Below are 18,306 nucleotides of genomic sequence, written 5' to 3'. Positions count from 1 at the left end.
GCCAACAGTGCAAGAAGGTTTCTTTTTCTTCACATCCTTGAGAGACAGTCTATTTAAATGCTTAGCACAGTGCCTGGAAAAAGTAGGCATTCATTAACTGTTAGATATAATTTTATTAATATGTGCCATGTACCATAATATTATTATTAATAAACCTCTAGCAAAGGTGCTCAGCAAATATTTTTTGACTGAATTTCGGTTAAGTGGCCATTTCTATAAACTGTAAGTTATGAGGCTACTTGTCAGAAGTATACATTGCTATGTTCTTTCTGTGGGAAAATCAAATTTGACAGTCACTATACACTTGTAACATGTTTTGTTCTTGGAACTGCCTTTTGTCTTCTGAAACTTCTAGGTCCTCATTACTGAATTGGGTGGAAAGCGACATTACTACTTCCCTTTACTTTTAATTTAATAAACCTTTGTAGTACTGCTGGTGGATAGGAGAAAGACACATAAGATGGTTCATTTCTTTAAGGACCATTGGCAAGAAAGGCTTGAAAGGCTCTTAACTCCAGTGACCCGCTGCTGTTCTTACATGGGAGATACTGCGGTTGATCAAATGGTAGTAATCTCAGTGCAGAAAAACAAACGTGACCTTTGCTACATGTACACAAGTTTAAAAGTTGTAGTGAACACCATGGAGATCTTCACAGCCTAGTTATTAACCTAGCAGAAGCATGTGAGAGCATCAGCAGACTGGGGCTCTGGCACCACAGAGGCGTCAGTCACTCCAGGAAGCTCACCTGGTTCTCAAAGCCGTTTCTTGACATCATCTCACAGGTGAAAGAGGGTTTATTAAGTCTGCCTTTTATGTAAGATGTATTTCTTGTGCCAAATGTAAATGAAGAGACTCAGGGAATTGGCATGTCTCAGGAGGGAAAACAGGAAGATCATCAACTGTCTTTCAGGTAGTTGGAAAAGATTTGGAGAGGAGGTGCCATTCCAAGAAAGGGAATAAATGACCAGCGTTGCTTACAAGGGAATTATTTTAGGCTTAGAACACATAGGACTAAATGAAGGGGGGTTGTGTAGGCTTGTCTGGAAAACGGTAGACGGCGTATCAGTCGAACAAACACGTATTGAGTGTAACTACGTACCCGGTGCCAAAGGTAGAAAAACAAGTGAGAATCAGTCCAAGATCTACCTCGCTATTTAATAGGAGAGACAAAAATTATCTGCTAATTATAACCGTGTGCTCAGTGAACAAAATACTTTGGAAGGGCAGGGAACGGAATGGTTAATTATGCGTCAGTGGAAGGAGTACATAGTAAGGCTGATTTCCACAAAGCCAGCAAAGTGGAAGAGAGTCACCAGGAGGAGGAACAGGCACAGGAATGGTGTGAACACCAGCATGGAAGCGTGGGCGTATACATGTCTTGTTGGGGGATTTGGACAAGAGCAAGCAGCGAGACGATGATGACATTAAAGTGTGAACAAAGCACTTAGCCCTTGTTTGATTGTAAGAAAGATCACTTTGGTTCTTGTTCAGTATATGGTTTAGAGATGAGACCCCGCAAGCTTTAAGAACTCCCTGGTGGCTCTGTGTGATGCTGGTGGTGGTGAGGGCTGACCACTGACTGAGCAGCAACCAGAGGGAACAGAGAGGAGAGGACAAATGGTGGAGAGGGGGAGGGTAGCTTCTACCAAAAGGCTGTGGCAGCCACTTGGATGGGGGTCGTGAAGGAAGCGAAATGAAAGGATCCTGTTTTCCAGCTCAAGTGTCTGAGTAAATGGTATTACCACAAACCAATTTTGGATTCCGAAGAGGAAACAGGTATTTGGGGCACAGAATGATACTGTGTTTGAGTTTCTGACATTTTGAGTTTGAAGGGCCAGAGGAGCATACAAATAGAGACATCAGTAGGTGGTTGGAAGGAGGGGCCGGAAATGGAAGAGGATCTGTATTTACGAGTCAGTTGTCAGCATGTAGAGCTGATAAAGCTCTGGCAGTAGATTCAGTCTTTCACAAGAGTGTTCTGAGCTCAAAGACTACCTAGGACTGTGTCTTTGAGAACAATCAACATGTTCGGTTTGGGAAGAAAATGTTCTTGTTGTGTGCACCTGTATTCTAAAGTCAGAGCGAACTGTCATGGTTTTATTTTGTATTCTTCGACTTCTCTCTCAGCAGTGAAGATAATAGAGAATTGGTTGTATTCATGATGTGTGTTCTTCAAGCATGCCATTGGAAACAGCTTTTTTTTTTTTTTACCCTTAAAAACAATTCTGCTTGAAACTGAAGTCTCTAAATGTCATTTAGGGTTTTTGGGTTTCACCGATTGAATTAACCCTGATTTCAAGGAAACTAGTAATTTTGATCATGATATTAGGCTTTCCTCTTCCAAAGTGATTGTGCTCAGTGTGGCGCTCACATTTTAATTGCTCTTTCCCTCCACAGGAGCTGATGCAACAGAATGGGATTGGTTATGTGTTAAATGCCAGCAATACTTGTCCTAAGCCCGACTTTATCCCCGAGTCTCATTTCCTGCGCGTGCCTGTGAATGATAGTTTCTGCGAGAAAATTTTGCCGTGGTTGGACAAATCAGTCGATTTCATCGGTAAGTAGTTCAGGGTAGTATTACAAGCCCTTTAAGGGTTATAGTCTCATGTGCAGGTGCACCCCTCCCCTCTCTCCCTTTTTCTCTCTTTAGAGAAAAGGAGGCTATTGCAGAGATTTCAAAAGTCTGAAAACAACACATGATGCTGCTTATCTCATTCAGTGGCCAAGGTGACATGCCATGCTGTCTCTAAGAGACTGGCCTTGTGACATTATAGCTAACTAAACCACTGCCAGGGTTAAGCCTGATGGCATCTGTCATTACATATTTGCAAGCACTTGAAATCAGTTAAACTTCTGGGATTAAATTTTGTAGCCATTTCCTCAAATCCTATAAAAGACTTTTGGAAAGTTTGGTGGCATTCCTTAAACTGTTTTTGCCTTGATGCTATGTTTTCCCCAGAGAAAAGTCAAATCCTGTGAAAACAAATCCCATTACACCTAAAGTCTTTATGTCATGAGATTTGTAAGCTTCAATCTGTGTGCCAGTAATTTCAAGTAGTACCGGCTCTAATAGAATTCACACACACACACACACACACACACACACACACACACACACACTTGGTCGTTTCCTTGGGGTTGATTGTGATAGGCTCTGATCTGTCCTGTGCTGTGTTGTTTGCTGGGCCTGGGCCTGTTAGTCCTGGAGCCTCCCGACTCCTAGCTTCAGGTGCTTTGTAACATTTTGGTGCCGCAGGATGAGGTCTTCTGGTGGTAAATTGGTGGTGGTAAATTGGCGATGTGTATTTGAAATGGGGTTTTAGTGGAGAGTAGCTGAAAGAGGAGATACGCTGTTTGCTTTTGAGCAGCGTGGCACGGTTCACTCTTGATGTTCCATGTGAGAAGTTTTTCTTCCCCCAGTCACAGAAGCTTGAGCACCCTAATCCACAATTAAATACTCTGAATTGGTTACTGTAATTAAAAAAAGAACTAGTTCCTTTTAAGATGTGAAACGCTGTAAATTGAGCCCCTCAACTATACCCTTTCATCTGTGAGAGGAATTTTTTTTTTTCTAGATAATGCTTTTGGAACATTGAGTAATTCCAAAACAGTTCTGCCTTTTTTTTTTCTTCAAGATTCCAGATTGCTAAAACTTTTCATCTTTAATTAGAATGAAGTCTTTGAAATGCCAGAAGATAAATGGCTTAGATAATTCACATTACAGTATTCACAAACAAAACTCCCCAAATTAATCACCCCCACCATTGTACTTCTAGGAAATATTCAGTATATCATTCAGTTTTTGCCTCTTTAAAAGAGAACAAACGTTCTCTTTTTTTAACGTTATGGTTAATGTTCCCATTCCATGTCACATCAGTACAAAGACATTTGGCTCTAATTTCAGCTAAAAGTGCAGTTTCAGAATCTATTTAGAAGAGAACCTGATTCTCTTAACTCATCACAATGTCTAAGCTTTTAGGAGGGTTAGCAGAAAAGAGAGAATATGAATAACTTTGCCCCAACTTACTTTCTTCTTTCATGGGAGGTATTGGGGTCATCCTGCCACTTTTAATTCAGACAAAAAGAATTTACTGTGTTCCAACTTGGTTAAACACACCCAAGGACACATATTGTCATTTATTTGTAACATCTGAAAATATTTATACTCCTCATACTCCTCAGTATTTCACCTGCTTGTGCCTATTTCCTAGGGCCACTGTCCTTATCCCACTCAGGTCATTGAGGGCAGAGTGTCCAGCCACGTTTTGGAATCCAGTGCACAGTCACGGTAGTTGCTGGTCTCTAGGGTGCTTTACGTGAGGGTGGGTCATGGCTGAGTGCACTCTGTAAAGATGCACCCTCATACCAGGGCTTAGAAACTTCCAGGCTTGCGGGTGTTTTTTCTTTTTATTATTTAGGTAAATTCCAGTAAGTTTCTGGGTTTGTTGGAAGGACTCAAGTGTTCATGGAGTTTTGTCTTTGTTTTTAGTTCACACGGGCAGCAGTGAGCTCGGGTTGCCTGTTTGCACTACAGGACACGCACCAGGTGGCCCCAGTCCCAGTCGCTGCTGCTCCAGGCTCCTGCCTCGCCTCTTGAGTTTAAATGTAGGCCATACAGGGAGGTGACTGAGGGCATATACTTTGGAGCCAAACTGTATTTGAGTCCTGTCTTCCTTGGGTACTAGTTAAGTGATGTTGGGTAAGGTCCTCCGTTTCCTGATCTGGAAACTGAAGATAATGTATCACTTTATAGGGATATTGTGAGGATTAAAATAGATAACGTACCTAGAATACCTTGCCACTCGCCTAACTTATAATTGGCTCTTAGTAAGTAGTAGTGGTTGTAAAAATTAACATCTGAGAAGTTCTTTGGTTTTCTTTTTCTTTGAGCTGTCCTCTAGAAGCTCAATTATTACTTCTTTATTTTTAGCCTTTGTAACTTCACATCTTCACTGGCTTCCCCTTACCCTTTTGTTATCCTCTCTGCCCTTTGTTAAAAGATTTTTATTCCCAAATAGCTGTGGTGGCAGCTTGTTTTTCTTCTCTCCAGTTTTCACCATCAGTATTTTTGTTGCCCCCTGTTCAGGAACCTGCTGTTCTTAGCCTAACATTCCCAGACCCTCCAGCACCTGCTCCCCACCTTTACAACCTTTCTGTTCCCTCCCTGCCCCACACGGCAGACTGTTGTCTGTGCAGCCTCATTACTCCCAGTGTGTAGCTGCCTGGCACACACACATTGCTGCCAAGAAATGTGTTCTAATGAACCCAATCCAGTGAAATCACTTTTCAATCAGATTTTTAAAATACATCCTCAAAGGTGTTGTGACTGTAAAAGCAATGTAAATACAATGCAGAAAATCCGAAAAACAGAGAAAAGGAAACCTGTAACTTCAGCATCCTAACACATCTGTTATCATCGTTTTATTTCCTTCCAGCCTTTTTCAGTTTTTTTTTAAAATATATGAAATTTATTGTCAAATTGGTTTCCATACAACACCCAGTGCTCATCCCAACAGGTGCCCTCCTCAATACCCCTCACCCACCCTCCCCTTCCTCCCACCCCCCATCAACCCTCAGTTTGTTCTGTTTTTAAGAGTCTCTTATGCGTTGGCTCTCTCCCACTCTAACCTCCTTTTTTTTTTTTTTTTTGGTTCCCCTCCCTCATGGGTTCCTGTTAAGTTTCTCAGGATCCACATAAGAGTGAACACATATGGTATCTGTCTGTCTCTGTATGGCTTATTTCACTTAGCATCACACTCTCCAGTTCCATCCACGTTGCTACAAAAGGCCATATTTCATTTTTTCTCATTGCCAAGTAGTATTCCATTGTATATATAAACCACATCTTCTGTATCCATTCATCAGTTGATGGACATTTGGGCTCTTTCCATACTTTGGCTATTGTTGATAGTGGTGCTATACCCATTGGGGTACCTGTGCCCCTATGAACCAGCACACCTGTATCCTTTGGATAAATTCCTAGTAGTGCTATTGCTGGGTCACAGGGTAGTTCTATTTTAATTTGTTGCGGAACCTCCACACTGCTTTCCAGAGAGGCTGCACCCATTTGCATTCCCACCAACAGTGCAAGAGGGTTCCTGTTTCTCCACAGCCTCACTAACATCTGTTGTTTCCTGAGTTATTAATTTTAGCCACTCTTACCAGTGTAAGGTGGTATCTCAGTGCGGTTTCCACTCACAGAGTCCCCCTTAGGATCTCCTGCAGTGCTGGTTTAGTGATCATGAACTCTTTCAGTTTTTGTTTGTCTGGGAAAGCCTTTATCTCTCCTTCTATTCTGAATGACAGCCTTACTGGATAAAGGATTCTTGGCTGCATATTTTTCCTATTCAGCACATTGACTATTTCCTGCCACTTCTTCTGGCCTGCCATGTTTCAGAGGACAGGTCTGCTACTACCCTTATGTGTTTTCCCTTGTAGGTTAAGGCCCATGTGTACCTAGCTGATTTCAGAATTCTCTCTTTATCTTTGTGTTTTGCCGGTTTCGCTATGCCAGTTTCATTGAATTACTTAGGGCTCTAATTTTCCCCTGTGGTCTAGTATTTTCCTACCTTTTTTTCAGTTTTATCATTTTCCATAATTTTATCTTCTGTTTCACTTATTCTCCTGTCTGCTTCCTCCATCCTTGCTGTCATTGCACCTACTTTATTTTGCACCTCATTTACAACATTTCTTAATTCATTGTGCCTATTTCTTAGGTCCTTGATCTCTGCAGCAATAGATTCTCTTGTCTTCTATGCTTTTTTCAAGCCCACCTATTAGTCTTACGACTATTATTTTAAATTCTTGCTCAGATATATTGTTTATATCTATTTTGACCAATTCTCTGGCTGTCATTCCTTCCTGGAATTTCTTTTGGGGAGAATTCTTCCCTTTCATCATTTTGGCTACTTTTTTGTCTTTTACATGCTTTAATAGCTTGTTATGTGTCCTGCACCTGCGAGCACTACTATATTAAAAAGGGGTCATACGTTGTCCAGGGCCTGTCCCTTCAGGAGGTGTTTTTGGAGTGTGTTGTGTACTCTCTGTTGTTGTGACTCTGGTTGCTTTATCTCCCTACTCGTGGTGGTTTGGACCCTCTACCAGGTGTGCTTTGATTTGTTCATTGAAGTGACCTTGGAAAAAATTTAAAAAGGAGTAGAGTGGAAGAAGCCTTATCTCATACAAAGAGAGAAATGACAGGGGTGGGGAGAAAAAATGACCAAGCAGAGATTAAGAGAAACTATATGGGTTAATCCTGAGAGAAAGAGAGGAAAATAAAGAAGGAGATACAGAAGAGGTGTAAAAATAATACATTAAAAATGTCTGTTTAAGCAAACCAACAACCAGAATAGAGAAGGGAAGAAAGAAGAAAAGTGTGTGTGTGTGTGTGTGTATAAAATAAGACTTGACCAAGAATCAAATCAGAAATGCAAAATCATCAGACTTATTGGATGATGCCTTGGAATGGGGGCTGTGCTGGTCTGGAGGAGGGGCCATCTGGTTTGGTCAGTGTCAGTTTTGTTCTGGCAGATACGCAGTTACCGGGTGCAGAGGGTGTGGTTTGGTGTAGGCGGGTCCCACCTCCACTGGGGGCCCACTGTCCTCTCTGAAGCCCCACCTTTTTGGTGATGGGGAGAAAAATGGCGACACCCCAGTCTCTCCTCCCTGGACCGGGTGTTCCAAACCACAATGTTCAGGCTGTCCTCACAGTGCCGTGTGGGTGAGAGTGGGCTGGTTTGTCCTGCTGCAGTCTCCCATGCCTCCCAGGCACTCGGCTGGGATTCACACCCCGTTGTTTTAAAGGATCCTGCCCTGGGCACCCTGGTTCCAGGGTAGTGTCACTCTGCCCAACCAGCTGATAGAGGACCGCCGGCTGGCAGGTGCCTGCAGGGTCTTTTGTCCTTGGAACGCCAATATACCCTCTGCCACGGCACTTGAGGGAGGGGGACAGCTTTCTCCCAAATCACCTCTGAGCTCACTACCGAGCCTGGGGCCAGCTCCCCCTCCCCGCCAGGGCCAGGTGCACAGACTGGCAGCCGGCTCCAGTCCTGGTCCAGAGAAAGTTGCACAACCCTGGATTGTCACTCCTAAGGCTGTTTGCAAGTTAGAGACTAACTGCTTTTTTCCATTCCCTGGTCCATGGTCCAGAGAGGCTTTTCTCTTGTCCAAATACAATACCATGCTTCCACAGCCTCTCTTTTTCTTTCTTTTGTCTCTCCACTGAAGGAGATCCTCCTTCAGTCAGTGCCTATGCTGTCTGTTTTATCTCTCCCAATTTGCAATCATGCATCCCTGTCCCGCCAAACTGTCCCTGTGGGCCCCTGGAGATGTTTCTGTCACTCTGTAGCCCAGATTCCTGGAATTCCAAGTCTTCTGGCCTTGGTACTGCTGTGTTTGAAGGATGAAGGAACTTCATGCCTCCCTACTTCTCTGCAACATTCATCCAAGTCAATAAACATTGTTTTTAAAGGAAGATGTGGGTGCATATCCCATTTACTGTGTTTACTGCATAATATGTGCCCAATGTTAAACCCTTTGAGGTAGTTAGGAGCAAGATCCTTATAGATCCTTACAGACTTGTTTTGAGATAATTATTTTAAATAATTGAGAGAATATTGTCAACATTTAAAAAAAATTGAAACTGAGCCTACTTCCAATAAGAATTTAAGGCAGCTTACAGTCTGAGACTGGGATCAAAAGATGCATTGACACACATACACATTAAAATGGAAAAAAGGGCAAGAATCAAGTAATATGGGGGTAGAAGAAGTATAATCTGAATTACAGTTACCTATTGAAATTGTGTGAAAATCTTAGCTCTGAGCTTCTTAGCAGCCAAGGCAAAAGGGGAAATACTAAGATCAGTACAGGCTAAGTCCTGTATAGTTGAGATAAGGAAGAGTATTCTGTAGGCCCAGGAAGGTAATAGATTTTATGTACATGGGTTTATGAAGAAATATGTATATACAACATAATACTAAATTTCAAGAAGTATTCGTGTTCATTTGTTACTATTCCACTGTGTTTGATTTCTTTATCTAAGGAAGGCTGTTTGATTTTTCATATACTATCCAAAAGCCCTATGTGTTTTGTACATAATAACAAATCACATACCCTGGAATTTGTAATATTTGTAACAGAGGTGGTGAGATTGGAATGGCCTTGTATTACTATTCAGTTGCCAGAGCCAGAGCAGATTCCCTGGATATGTTAATTATAAGAACTTTAACATAAGGTTTGGTAAACTTTTGGTGCCGTCAGCTAAAACAAGAAGGAAAAGGGAAGAATTTAGCTCCATGGCAGCAGTTCATGGTGAGCACGTGTGTAGTTGTTTAGAATCGAGGCAGTCATAATATTGGCTAAAATATGAGTAGCTTCCAGGCTGTGTGGGATAACTTTGCCCACTCCTACAAGTAGACTTTTAAAGCCCCACAACAGTGAGGTGGCAGCACTGTTTGCTTGAATGTTCTTGGTTCTCACAAAGTGTCCAAAAGTCCTACCCTGTTGTACAGAATATACATGATGCAATCAGTAACATCTCCATATCCAGGAAAGGTACAAGTTCCCTTGGTCCTCATTAAAGTGACCTGCTAAACCTGATTCCTAGTTTATACACAGTTTTCTTCTTAAACTCAGCAAATGAATTATGTTGAGCCACTTTATGACCTACAGAAAATTCTCCTAAACAAAAATAGGAAACAATAGGAAGAAAGATTCTATGAGTCAGCATTTTAAAAGTAGCTTGACCTGGTATCTTTTTGCTTTCTGATGCACTATCGTGATGAAGTCTTTCTCCCTCCTGCTTTTTAAGTTAGTGAGGTATGGCACATATGGTTGAAATGAGAAAATATTTTTAAAAATGTAATACCTCTTATACGTAGCAAATCATTATACCGTACACCTAAAATACAATGTTATATGTCAGTTATATCTCAAAACTGAAAATTATATCTCAAAACTGGAAAAAAAAATTAGTGTCTCTTACATAACTAGAAAAAAGTTGGGAGTGTCAGACAATATAGGTAAACAAAATATTAGCTAAATCTTAAGATTTGGGGTGTTATTTTCTTTATACTTTTCTGTAATTATGAAATTCTCTACACTAAACAAATGGAATCATGTCATCACAATGTAGGATTTATACTCAGGGAAAATTATTAAAATTAAAAACAATAATGTAAAAAACACATTGGGAAATGTACCAAGTAAGAGGTGATCTTGAGTAGGGGACTCATTGCTTATTAACATATTGGGACCAACCCCCATTGTCCTGTATGTAAATGGTGGGGGAAATTATCTTCCCTTACCTCCTTAAAAACTATTGAAAGGAAGAATATTATGAATACAGGAGATTTACTTTGAGTTATCAGATGCAAGTAAGCAAATGGCAACAAGATCTCACTGTTGAACAAAGTTGTTCACGGTGACCCTTCTCGAATTTGACTCCTGCAGAGAAAGCAAAAGCCTGCAACGGATGTGTCCTGGTACACTGCTTAGCTGGCGTCTCTCGCTCAGCCACCATCGCCATCGCCTACATCATGAAGAGGATGAACATGTCCTTAGACGAAGCTTACAGGTGAGGACAGGGATATGCCTTGTGGATTGGGTTTTCACTGGACCTGAGACATGAAGAGAGAGGAGGGTGGGTAGCCAAATTACAGCAAAACAGGACTATTTTAGTTACATTCTTTACAGGTGACTGAATTTTTAAATGGTTTTTCAAAGATTAGAGAAGAATATAAGTCAGCATGAGTTCCACCTGAACATGTGTCAGATTCATCCGCAGCTACTTTTTAATTTTAAGGAAAAACAAATCTAAACAGATCTCTACCCTGTTAAGTGAGTTTGTATTTTTTCCTAATTGGGGAAGTACATAGGAGAAAAAAGCTCCAGCAGGATACCCGTTATAGAACTCCTACTTCTGCTTCAAACTTTGTGCTTTTATCACTGTGAGGAAAAACCCTAGGTACAAGACCAAGTTATTGTCAAAATCCATTCACTGAGTGGAATTTCCTCCATTCATTCTAGAGTAGCCCAGATTATGCATTTGGACTGGGTTGCTCCCCCCACCCTTGGTCAGATGGAAGGCAGGCAAGTGACATGGGGGTGAGGACCGGAGTTTGGTGGGTGAATCTGGATCCCCTGCGTGGATAGCGGGGATTGGTTTTCATGTGATAAACGGCCATAAATATAGACGCGGGAAGCAGGCCTATTGTGACAACTGGACTTTTTCTCAAATTGGAAAATTTGGAAAGAAGAAATGAGCTACCTGAAGAGCTTCTCATTTGAGGAATGAGACTGGAGGAGAAGGACCCTCCCTTTGTCTGCATTAATTCCCTTGTCCTCAATTCAGGCTTTTCTCCCTAAAAGTCTTCTGGTACCGTGTAGAAACCAGAAGCAAAAGCACTCTTATGTCATGTTTCGAAGTCTTACTATGAGGATCCTGCATTTGTACTTGTTACAGTTGAGCCAGTTGTCTCTGGCTTTGTTAATTTGCTTTAGGTTTACTTGATCTCCAAGGAGTTTGATTTTTCTCCATATTCAAATACAAATTTTCAATGTAGTTTCACTCCTGCATCTTCTGAGGTGTGTCCATGAAGGTTAGAAACCATCGAAGGATTTTTCCACTATCTCTAGGAGTCTGTGATTCCACAATTAAATAGAAAAGCTATTTATTACTAGTTTTTACCCCTTGAAGATTCTTTTTTTTTTTTTTTTTTTTCAACATTTTTTTATTTATTTTTGGGACAGAGAGAGACAGAGCATGAACAGGGGAGGGGCAGAGAGAGAGGGAGACACAGAATCGGAAACAGGCTCCAGGCTCCGAGCCATCAGCCCAGAGCCTGATGCGGGGCTCGAACTCCCTGACCGCGAGATCGTGACCTGGCTGAAGTCGGACGTTTAACCGACTGCGCCACCCAGGCGCCCCGAAGATTCTTTTTTAACACAGTGGTTACAAAAATGGATGCAGACATGAGACCTGGTTTTGAATTTCAGCTGTGTGAGTTTGGGGAACCGAATATAATACTCTGTTTAATGCACTGGCCTAGTGCTTAGCACACAGAGGCCAGCTGACGGCTGATGATTCTGTCGTGCTGGCTGTCGTGCTGGATACAAAGAGAAGGAGCTCAGGTGTGTGCTTTGAGGCTGTGGCCATCTGATACTTGCTTTTCTGGTCCTTAATTAAACATGAAATGTCCTGAGGAAGTGATTATGAGGACTTTGAGAAGGCCTGATATTGGGAAACTGAAGCGGGAGAGTGGCTGTCACACTGTACTTCTGAGGGCAGCACCAGCCTGAGTTGGTGGGGAGGACGGAATCCTCTCTTATCTGTTGCATTGGAAACCTTGGGTCCTTGGAAACAAGCTGGCTAAAACTAGAGCTTCTGGGCCCTGGGCCCTCTCTTTCTAGCATGCTCCAAGGACGTGGTATAAAGCTCTCCCAGTGCAAAGGCCCTTTTATTCTCCACCTTGAACTTTTAAGCCAGTCATCTTCCATAGGTATTTGGGGGGCTCTAATATTTTCCTATCTTATTTATTCACTTAGTACTCTGATTTAACACTGTTCTTAAGATAAAGTGTAGTTGTAAAATTTGAGGTTTTTGTTTCTTTCCTCTCTTCGTAGATTTGTGAAAGAAAAAAGACCTACCATATCTCCAAACTTCAATTTTCTGGGCCAACTCCTGGACTACGAGAAGAAGATTAAGAACCAGACCGGCACATCAGGGCCAAAGAGCAAACTCAAGCTGCTGCACCTGGAGAAGCCAAATGAACCTGTGCCCGCGGTCTCCGAGGGCGGACAGAAGAGCGAGATGTGCCTCGGTCCACCCTGTGCCAACTCCGCTACCTCAGAGGCGGCAGGGCAAAGGCCCGCGCACCCTGCCAGCGCGCCAGGCTCGCAGCCACCGCTGCCGGAGGACGGCCCGCTGGTCCAGGCGCTGAGCGGACTGCACCTGCCGTCCGGCAAGCTGGAGGACAGCAGGAAGCTCAAGCGCTCCTTCTCTCTGGACATCAAGTCCGTCTCGTACTCGGCCAGCGTGGCCACATCCTTGCACGGTTTCCCCTCGTCAGAGGATGCTCTGGAATACTACAAACCCTCCGCGGCTCTGGATGGGACCAACAAGCTCTGCCAGTTCTCTCCGGTCGAGGAGGTGTCGGAGCAGACTCCAGAAACCAGCCCCGACAAGGAGGAAGCCAACCTCCCCAAGAAGCCTCAGCCCGCCAGGCCCGCAGAGAGCCAGGGCAAGCGGCTGCATTCGGTGCGAGCGACGGGCGGTGGCGCCGCCCAGCGGTCCCTCTTCTCCCCGCTGCACCGCAGCGGGAGCGTGGAGGACAACTGCCACACCAGCTTCCTCTTGGGCCTGTCCGCCAGCCAGCAGCACCTCGCCAAGTCTGCCGCCGGGCTGGGCCTCAAGGGCTGGCACTCAGATATCTTGGCTCCCCAGACCTCCGCCCCTTCCCTGGCCAACAGCTGGTATTTTGCCACAGAGCCCTCGCGCTTCTACTCTGCCTCCGCCATGTACGGGGGCAGCGCCGGCTACTCGGCCTACAGCTGCAGCCAGCTGCCCACCGGCAGCGACCAAGCGTACTCCGTGCGCAGGCGGCACAAGCCGGGCGACAGGCCCGACTCGCGGCGGAGCTGGCACGAAGAGAGCCCCTTTGAAAAGCAGTTTAAACGCAGAAGCTGCCAGATGGAGTTTGGCGAGAGCATCATGTCCGAGAACAGGTCGCGGGAAGAGCTGGGGAAGGTGGGCAGCCAGTCTAGCTTTTCAGGCAGCATGGAGATCATCGAGGTCTCCTGAGGAGACAGACACTCGTGACTTCTGTTGACAATGTTTGTCTTGTTCACAAAAAAATATTCCCTGTAAATCTGAAGTATATATATGTACATACATATATATTTTTGGAAAGCGGAGCTATGGTGTAAAAGCAAAAGATGGATCAACACAGGTGTCTCTCCACACCTGCACTTGAGAGAGCAGCTGACACGTCTCTCAACGAAAGTGGAAGGGCAAATGCTAGATTTCCTCCTAGACAGATGAGAAACTTTGCAGCGAATTGCACATCCTCTCGTTCTTCCTAAATCCGGTTGTATTTGGTGTTGGAGGACAGAATCCCCTACCATTTAATTTTCGTGTCGTGCCACAGGAGATCTCAAGCACTAGTCTCTGTCCTGTCCCTTCCGTAGTGCACCTTAGCGCTGAGACTGAGCCAGCTCGTGGGTCGGGCGGGTAGACCCCATTAGGGACAGAACCTCATGGTAAACGCAAGAGAAACGATCGCATCCAAAGCGGATTCACGCGTCCACGCTCACCCGGCAGCCGATGCGCGCATCACTCTGCCGGACAGACCGTTAGGGGCCTTGCCGTGGTCTCCTTCGGAGCACACCCAGTACCTCAGACTGCAAGTCGGGGCTCTCACCACTACCAAGTCTGGTAGCCTGTGTCCTAGGCCTTGTGGGTAGGTAGGTAGCTAGGCACATTTTGCAGACCAGTTCAGACTATCTCTGCACAAATTTCCAGTAGGGCCTGGATGGAGGTGGTACCTTGTTTTCTTCTTCTCAGCTTTATGAAGAGAAGGGAAACCATCTAGGATTCCACTTAACGGCCAGGGATCTGGCAGCATAATGACTGAAGCTAAGGTCGGGAGGCTAAACAAGTCTACCTCCCTCCCTGTAAATCCGAGAATTGTTCAGAACGGTGTTGTTACCTTGGTTTCAGCCAGATGGGGATGTACTTGGGTCGGTAGCAGAGCAGCAGAACCTTCGAGTTCTCAGCCAGAGTACAGTTTTTTCCATTTCGGTCTCACTGCACATATAGGTTTTGTAAAAATCTAACAGGTAGAATGTTATAGGAAACTATCAAGAGGGAGAAACTATGGAAAGATTAAAGAACTAACGTTGCTGAGGAGAAGCAGGAAACTCAATTTTTTCTCGATGGTTTTCTCAGCACGTGACGAGGGTGGTAGTTCTGTGATTCCCTTTCCGATTTACTAATAGGGCTGAGAGGCTGGTGACGTAAGGAGTGTTCAGAATAACACAGTATAGGAAAGTGAGGGGAAGGTGGTTGGATTTGATTCGTTGTGAGCAGAGTGGAAAGCTACAGCCAAGCTATTCTCAGAAACTATCCCCAGTATTCTTTCAGTAGAAGGGACACACCAAAATGGAGCAGGACCAAGGTGGTCTCTCAGCCTTTGACCTACAATCACTGTATGGAATCAATCCTGGCAGCTGAAAATAGGTGATTGGAACAAGGATACAAGTGTTAGTACATACCTGCTTTTAAACTCCCTGGCTTGAGTCTTGTCAACTATAGTATGGCCCTCTTTTGAAGCCTTAATTCACGTCAGCAGCTTTTGTGTGTGTGTGTGTTGGGGGGGGGGGGGGTTGTCGTTCTTTACTGTAAGTGTAGCTAGTTGCTGACTCATATCTCAGGTTTTTCTGTGTTCGAGAAATGGATAGTCCTTTGACTAGGATGTGACTTTGTTTCCTGTGATGACTGCTGAAACCAGCACAGAATGAATGGCGTGACTCAAAGCTGACTTGTTCATGATGACGCTGAGCTTCGTGTAACCTAACTGGTTGTGCGCAAATAACGCGCTGTGATCTGGGTGTAGAAAGAAGGCAGGAAGAGAGGACACCGCACAGGGAAGTCACTGTCATTATATTGAAAAGTTCTGTTCAATGATCGGAGTTTTTCCACATACATTTAAATTTGGGATGTAACCAGACATTCTCCAGGTTTCACAGAGTAATTTTTGACGTGTTACGTATACACACATCCTTCTTCCAGGGTCTGGTCACAACCGTGGAACGTTTCTGAGAAATGAAAGGAACAGCTCCAATCTTACATATGTCCTGGGAGGGTTGGGGGGGGGGGGCTTGGTTTTAACACCTCTCTGGGCAGAAATTTGCCTTCCGTCATTTGGGATTTCTCTTGGCCACGGTCCCCTTCCTTCCTATGACTGATGATGTAGTCAGACACTAAAACTTTTAGTCCTTGATTGCGAATGTCAAATAATCAGTTCTTGGGATCCAGACTGCCATGCCTCAGGGGCAAGCCCTGGAGCTGCTTGGGGGCGGGGGTGGCTGGCTCTCTCGAGTCCGTGATCTTGGGGAAGCCCCGGAGGCTACCGGGGTGATACTGAATGGTGATTTCTAAAGAGCAAAACTAGACTTCTGTGTGAGAAATGCTGGACAATGGCTTAGAACATTTGTCAAGTTAGGTGGAAAGAGTGTATAAATGTTTAATATGAATATAGTGTTCTTCTGGAGTAAGATGCCGCCGAATGGTTAAATTGTGCATTTCTCATTTTGATGTTCATGTATGTTAATATGAAATAAAATCAAAACTGGTACCTGTTTATACATAAATAAGAGGACTGTTTCCTTGCAACTATACTCGGTGGGAAGAGCAACATCCAAGTTGCAAAAGGAGGGCGTGGCGGAACCTGTCCTGCTCTCACGTCAGAGAGGACTTGGCTGAAGACAACGTGGTGGGGCGTCGGATGTAGTACGTGCGCCATCATTCACACGGGACGCTTGGCTAAGGGCGCAATGCTGGCCCGTGTTCTTTAACATGCACACCACATGCCCACGACAGTGCAGAACCCCAGGCACCTGGCGAATATTTGCTGACTGTATCAAGAATAGGTACAGGGGAGGAAGAAGACCAGATACACATTTGTGGTACATTCTAATGGGATGTATACGTGGTTTTAGAATTCTTGTGGGGAAAACTGAGGAAGTTATTAAAGGTCTGTTCTGCATCCTTGCCACGTACATCTCAACGATCCCTCTGCTTATAAATGACACTGCACGTGACAATATGTGAGACTAGCAGCTTAGTCCCATCAGTGTGTCAATAATTATGCATCAAGGGAATAAAGCATTTACATTTATAAATCAATATGCTTCATAATAAAGCACATTATCTTGGAATAATAGAATTACAGGTGATGTCACTTAAGTTGGTTGTGACAGGCTTCTGAGCTGAAGCTAAATTTAAGAAAATTTACAAGCGAGGATTGTACCGGGTGGGCAGAGACTTGGCCAGGACCTTGCAAAGAACCAGGGTTGGGCACCAGAGAGAAAAGGGGGTGTAGAATAAATCTGCCTCCAGAGACGGACGGTGGCTTGAGGCAGCAGGTGTTCGAGTGACAGGCTTTGGATGAGAAGGTGTACGTACACGCACTGACCGGGGGCCCCTTGAGAGACCATCAGGGACAGGCTAGTGCTGGAGACTAGTCTGGGTCTGACAAGAAAAATTAGACCAGGGCTTGGGCTAAGGGGAAACCGGGAAGGTCTAGATGGGATGGGGAGGGTGTACCTTATGGGGCCAGACGACAGCAACTCTTTACCCTCAAAGCCTTCACTGGCGTTTTCTTTTATATCCCATCTGGTTTTGTCCTTGGACGTGAGACAGAAATGTTTTAGGTCTAGTAAAATTTGTCGAGGTGCTTTTCTCTGAATATTACTCTTCCGCATCTATAAATGGAAGAGGGAAGGGAGTTATTTCTAGCAGTCCGTGAGGCCCATTCATCCTTGTGCAGCGTAATTATACTTGGTTATATCCTACAGTATTGCAAAATCAACCGGAAAATTACGTCACTACCTTGGAAGACGTTCACAAGTCAATCACGTTGTTTATGTGCAGGGGCATCAAATCGGGTTTATGTAAAAACAAGCTTCATTCCACTGGTTCTAGCCGAAACAGTAAAAGTGGAAACGCGGTCCCACAGGAAATGCTGAATGGGACCTCGCAGGAGCAGAGTCACAGGCAAACAGGGCAGCTTGGAGAGGGTCAGTTTGGCTGTGGTCGGGGTTCTCTCTGCTCAAGGGAACTGGGACAGTTTCAAAGGCTGAATTTAAAGTACTTGGTTCACCAAAGCTTTTGGCATGAATCCTTCCTCGCTGTAGAATAAAAATAAAAGGTGGCAGTAGGAATATGCCTCGACTGGTGAAGAAAATGGGTCATTAGCAAGTTCCCTCGGGTCTCACACTGACACCGATAACCCAGAACAGATTCCTGAGAGCAATGGGCACACGTCAGCACGACACATGAGATACTGGGTCCCCTAGTAAGCAACTAGGTCTGGCTGCCAAATTTTTTTATTTTTTGGTCTGAGGCCTGTGGATAAGTTATCTGGTCACCCTTCCCCTCTGTAGTTGGGGCATCTGAATGGAAGCTACATGCCCTGTGTGTGTGCAAAAAATCAAATGTTCCTCATTACAAATCAGCCTACAGCAATGACATCTTCTCTCGGGATGTAGAACAGTTCACCTAAAACGTCCCCCAAGAAGCAAAA

General features: G+C 44.3%; 1 protein-coding gene across 7 annotated transcripts in view; it reads left to right on the top strand.

Moving 5' to 3' along the window:
• The window catches only part of DUSP16 (dual specificity phosphatase 16), a 91,634-nt gene extending 75,262 nt beyond the window's left edge, over positions 1-16,372 (top strand). For all 7 annotated transcript variants that reach the window (XM_043563261.1, XM_043563256.1, XM_043563257.1 and 4 more), the window contains 3 exons: positions 2,399-2,558; positions 10,454-10,577; positions 12,626-16,372. In XM_043563261.1, coding sequence (XP_043419196.1) covers positions 2,399-2,558; positions 10,454-10,577; positions 12,626-13,802 — 1,461 coding nt within the window. In that variant the 3' untranslated portion in view covers positions 13,803-16,372. The remainder of the gene's footprint in view (positions 1-2,398; positions 2,559-10,453; positions 10,578-12,625) is intronic.
• Positions 16,373-18,306: the final 1,934 nt, after the last annotated feature.

Source organism: Prionailurus bengalensis, chromosome B4, assembly GCF_016509475.1.
Source record: "Prionailurus bengalensis isolate Pbe53 chromosome B4, Fcat_Pben_1.1_paternal_pri, whole genome shotgun sequence".
Taxonomy (NCBI): Eukaryota; Metazoa; Chordata; class Mammalia; order Carnivora; family Felidae; genus Prionailurus; species Prionailurus bengalensis.
This window is presented reverse-complemented; position numbering and strand designations above follow the sequence as displayed.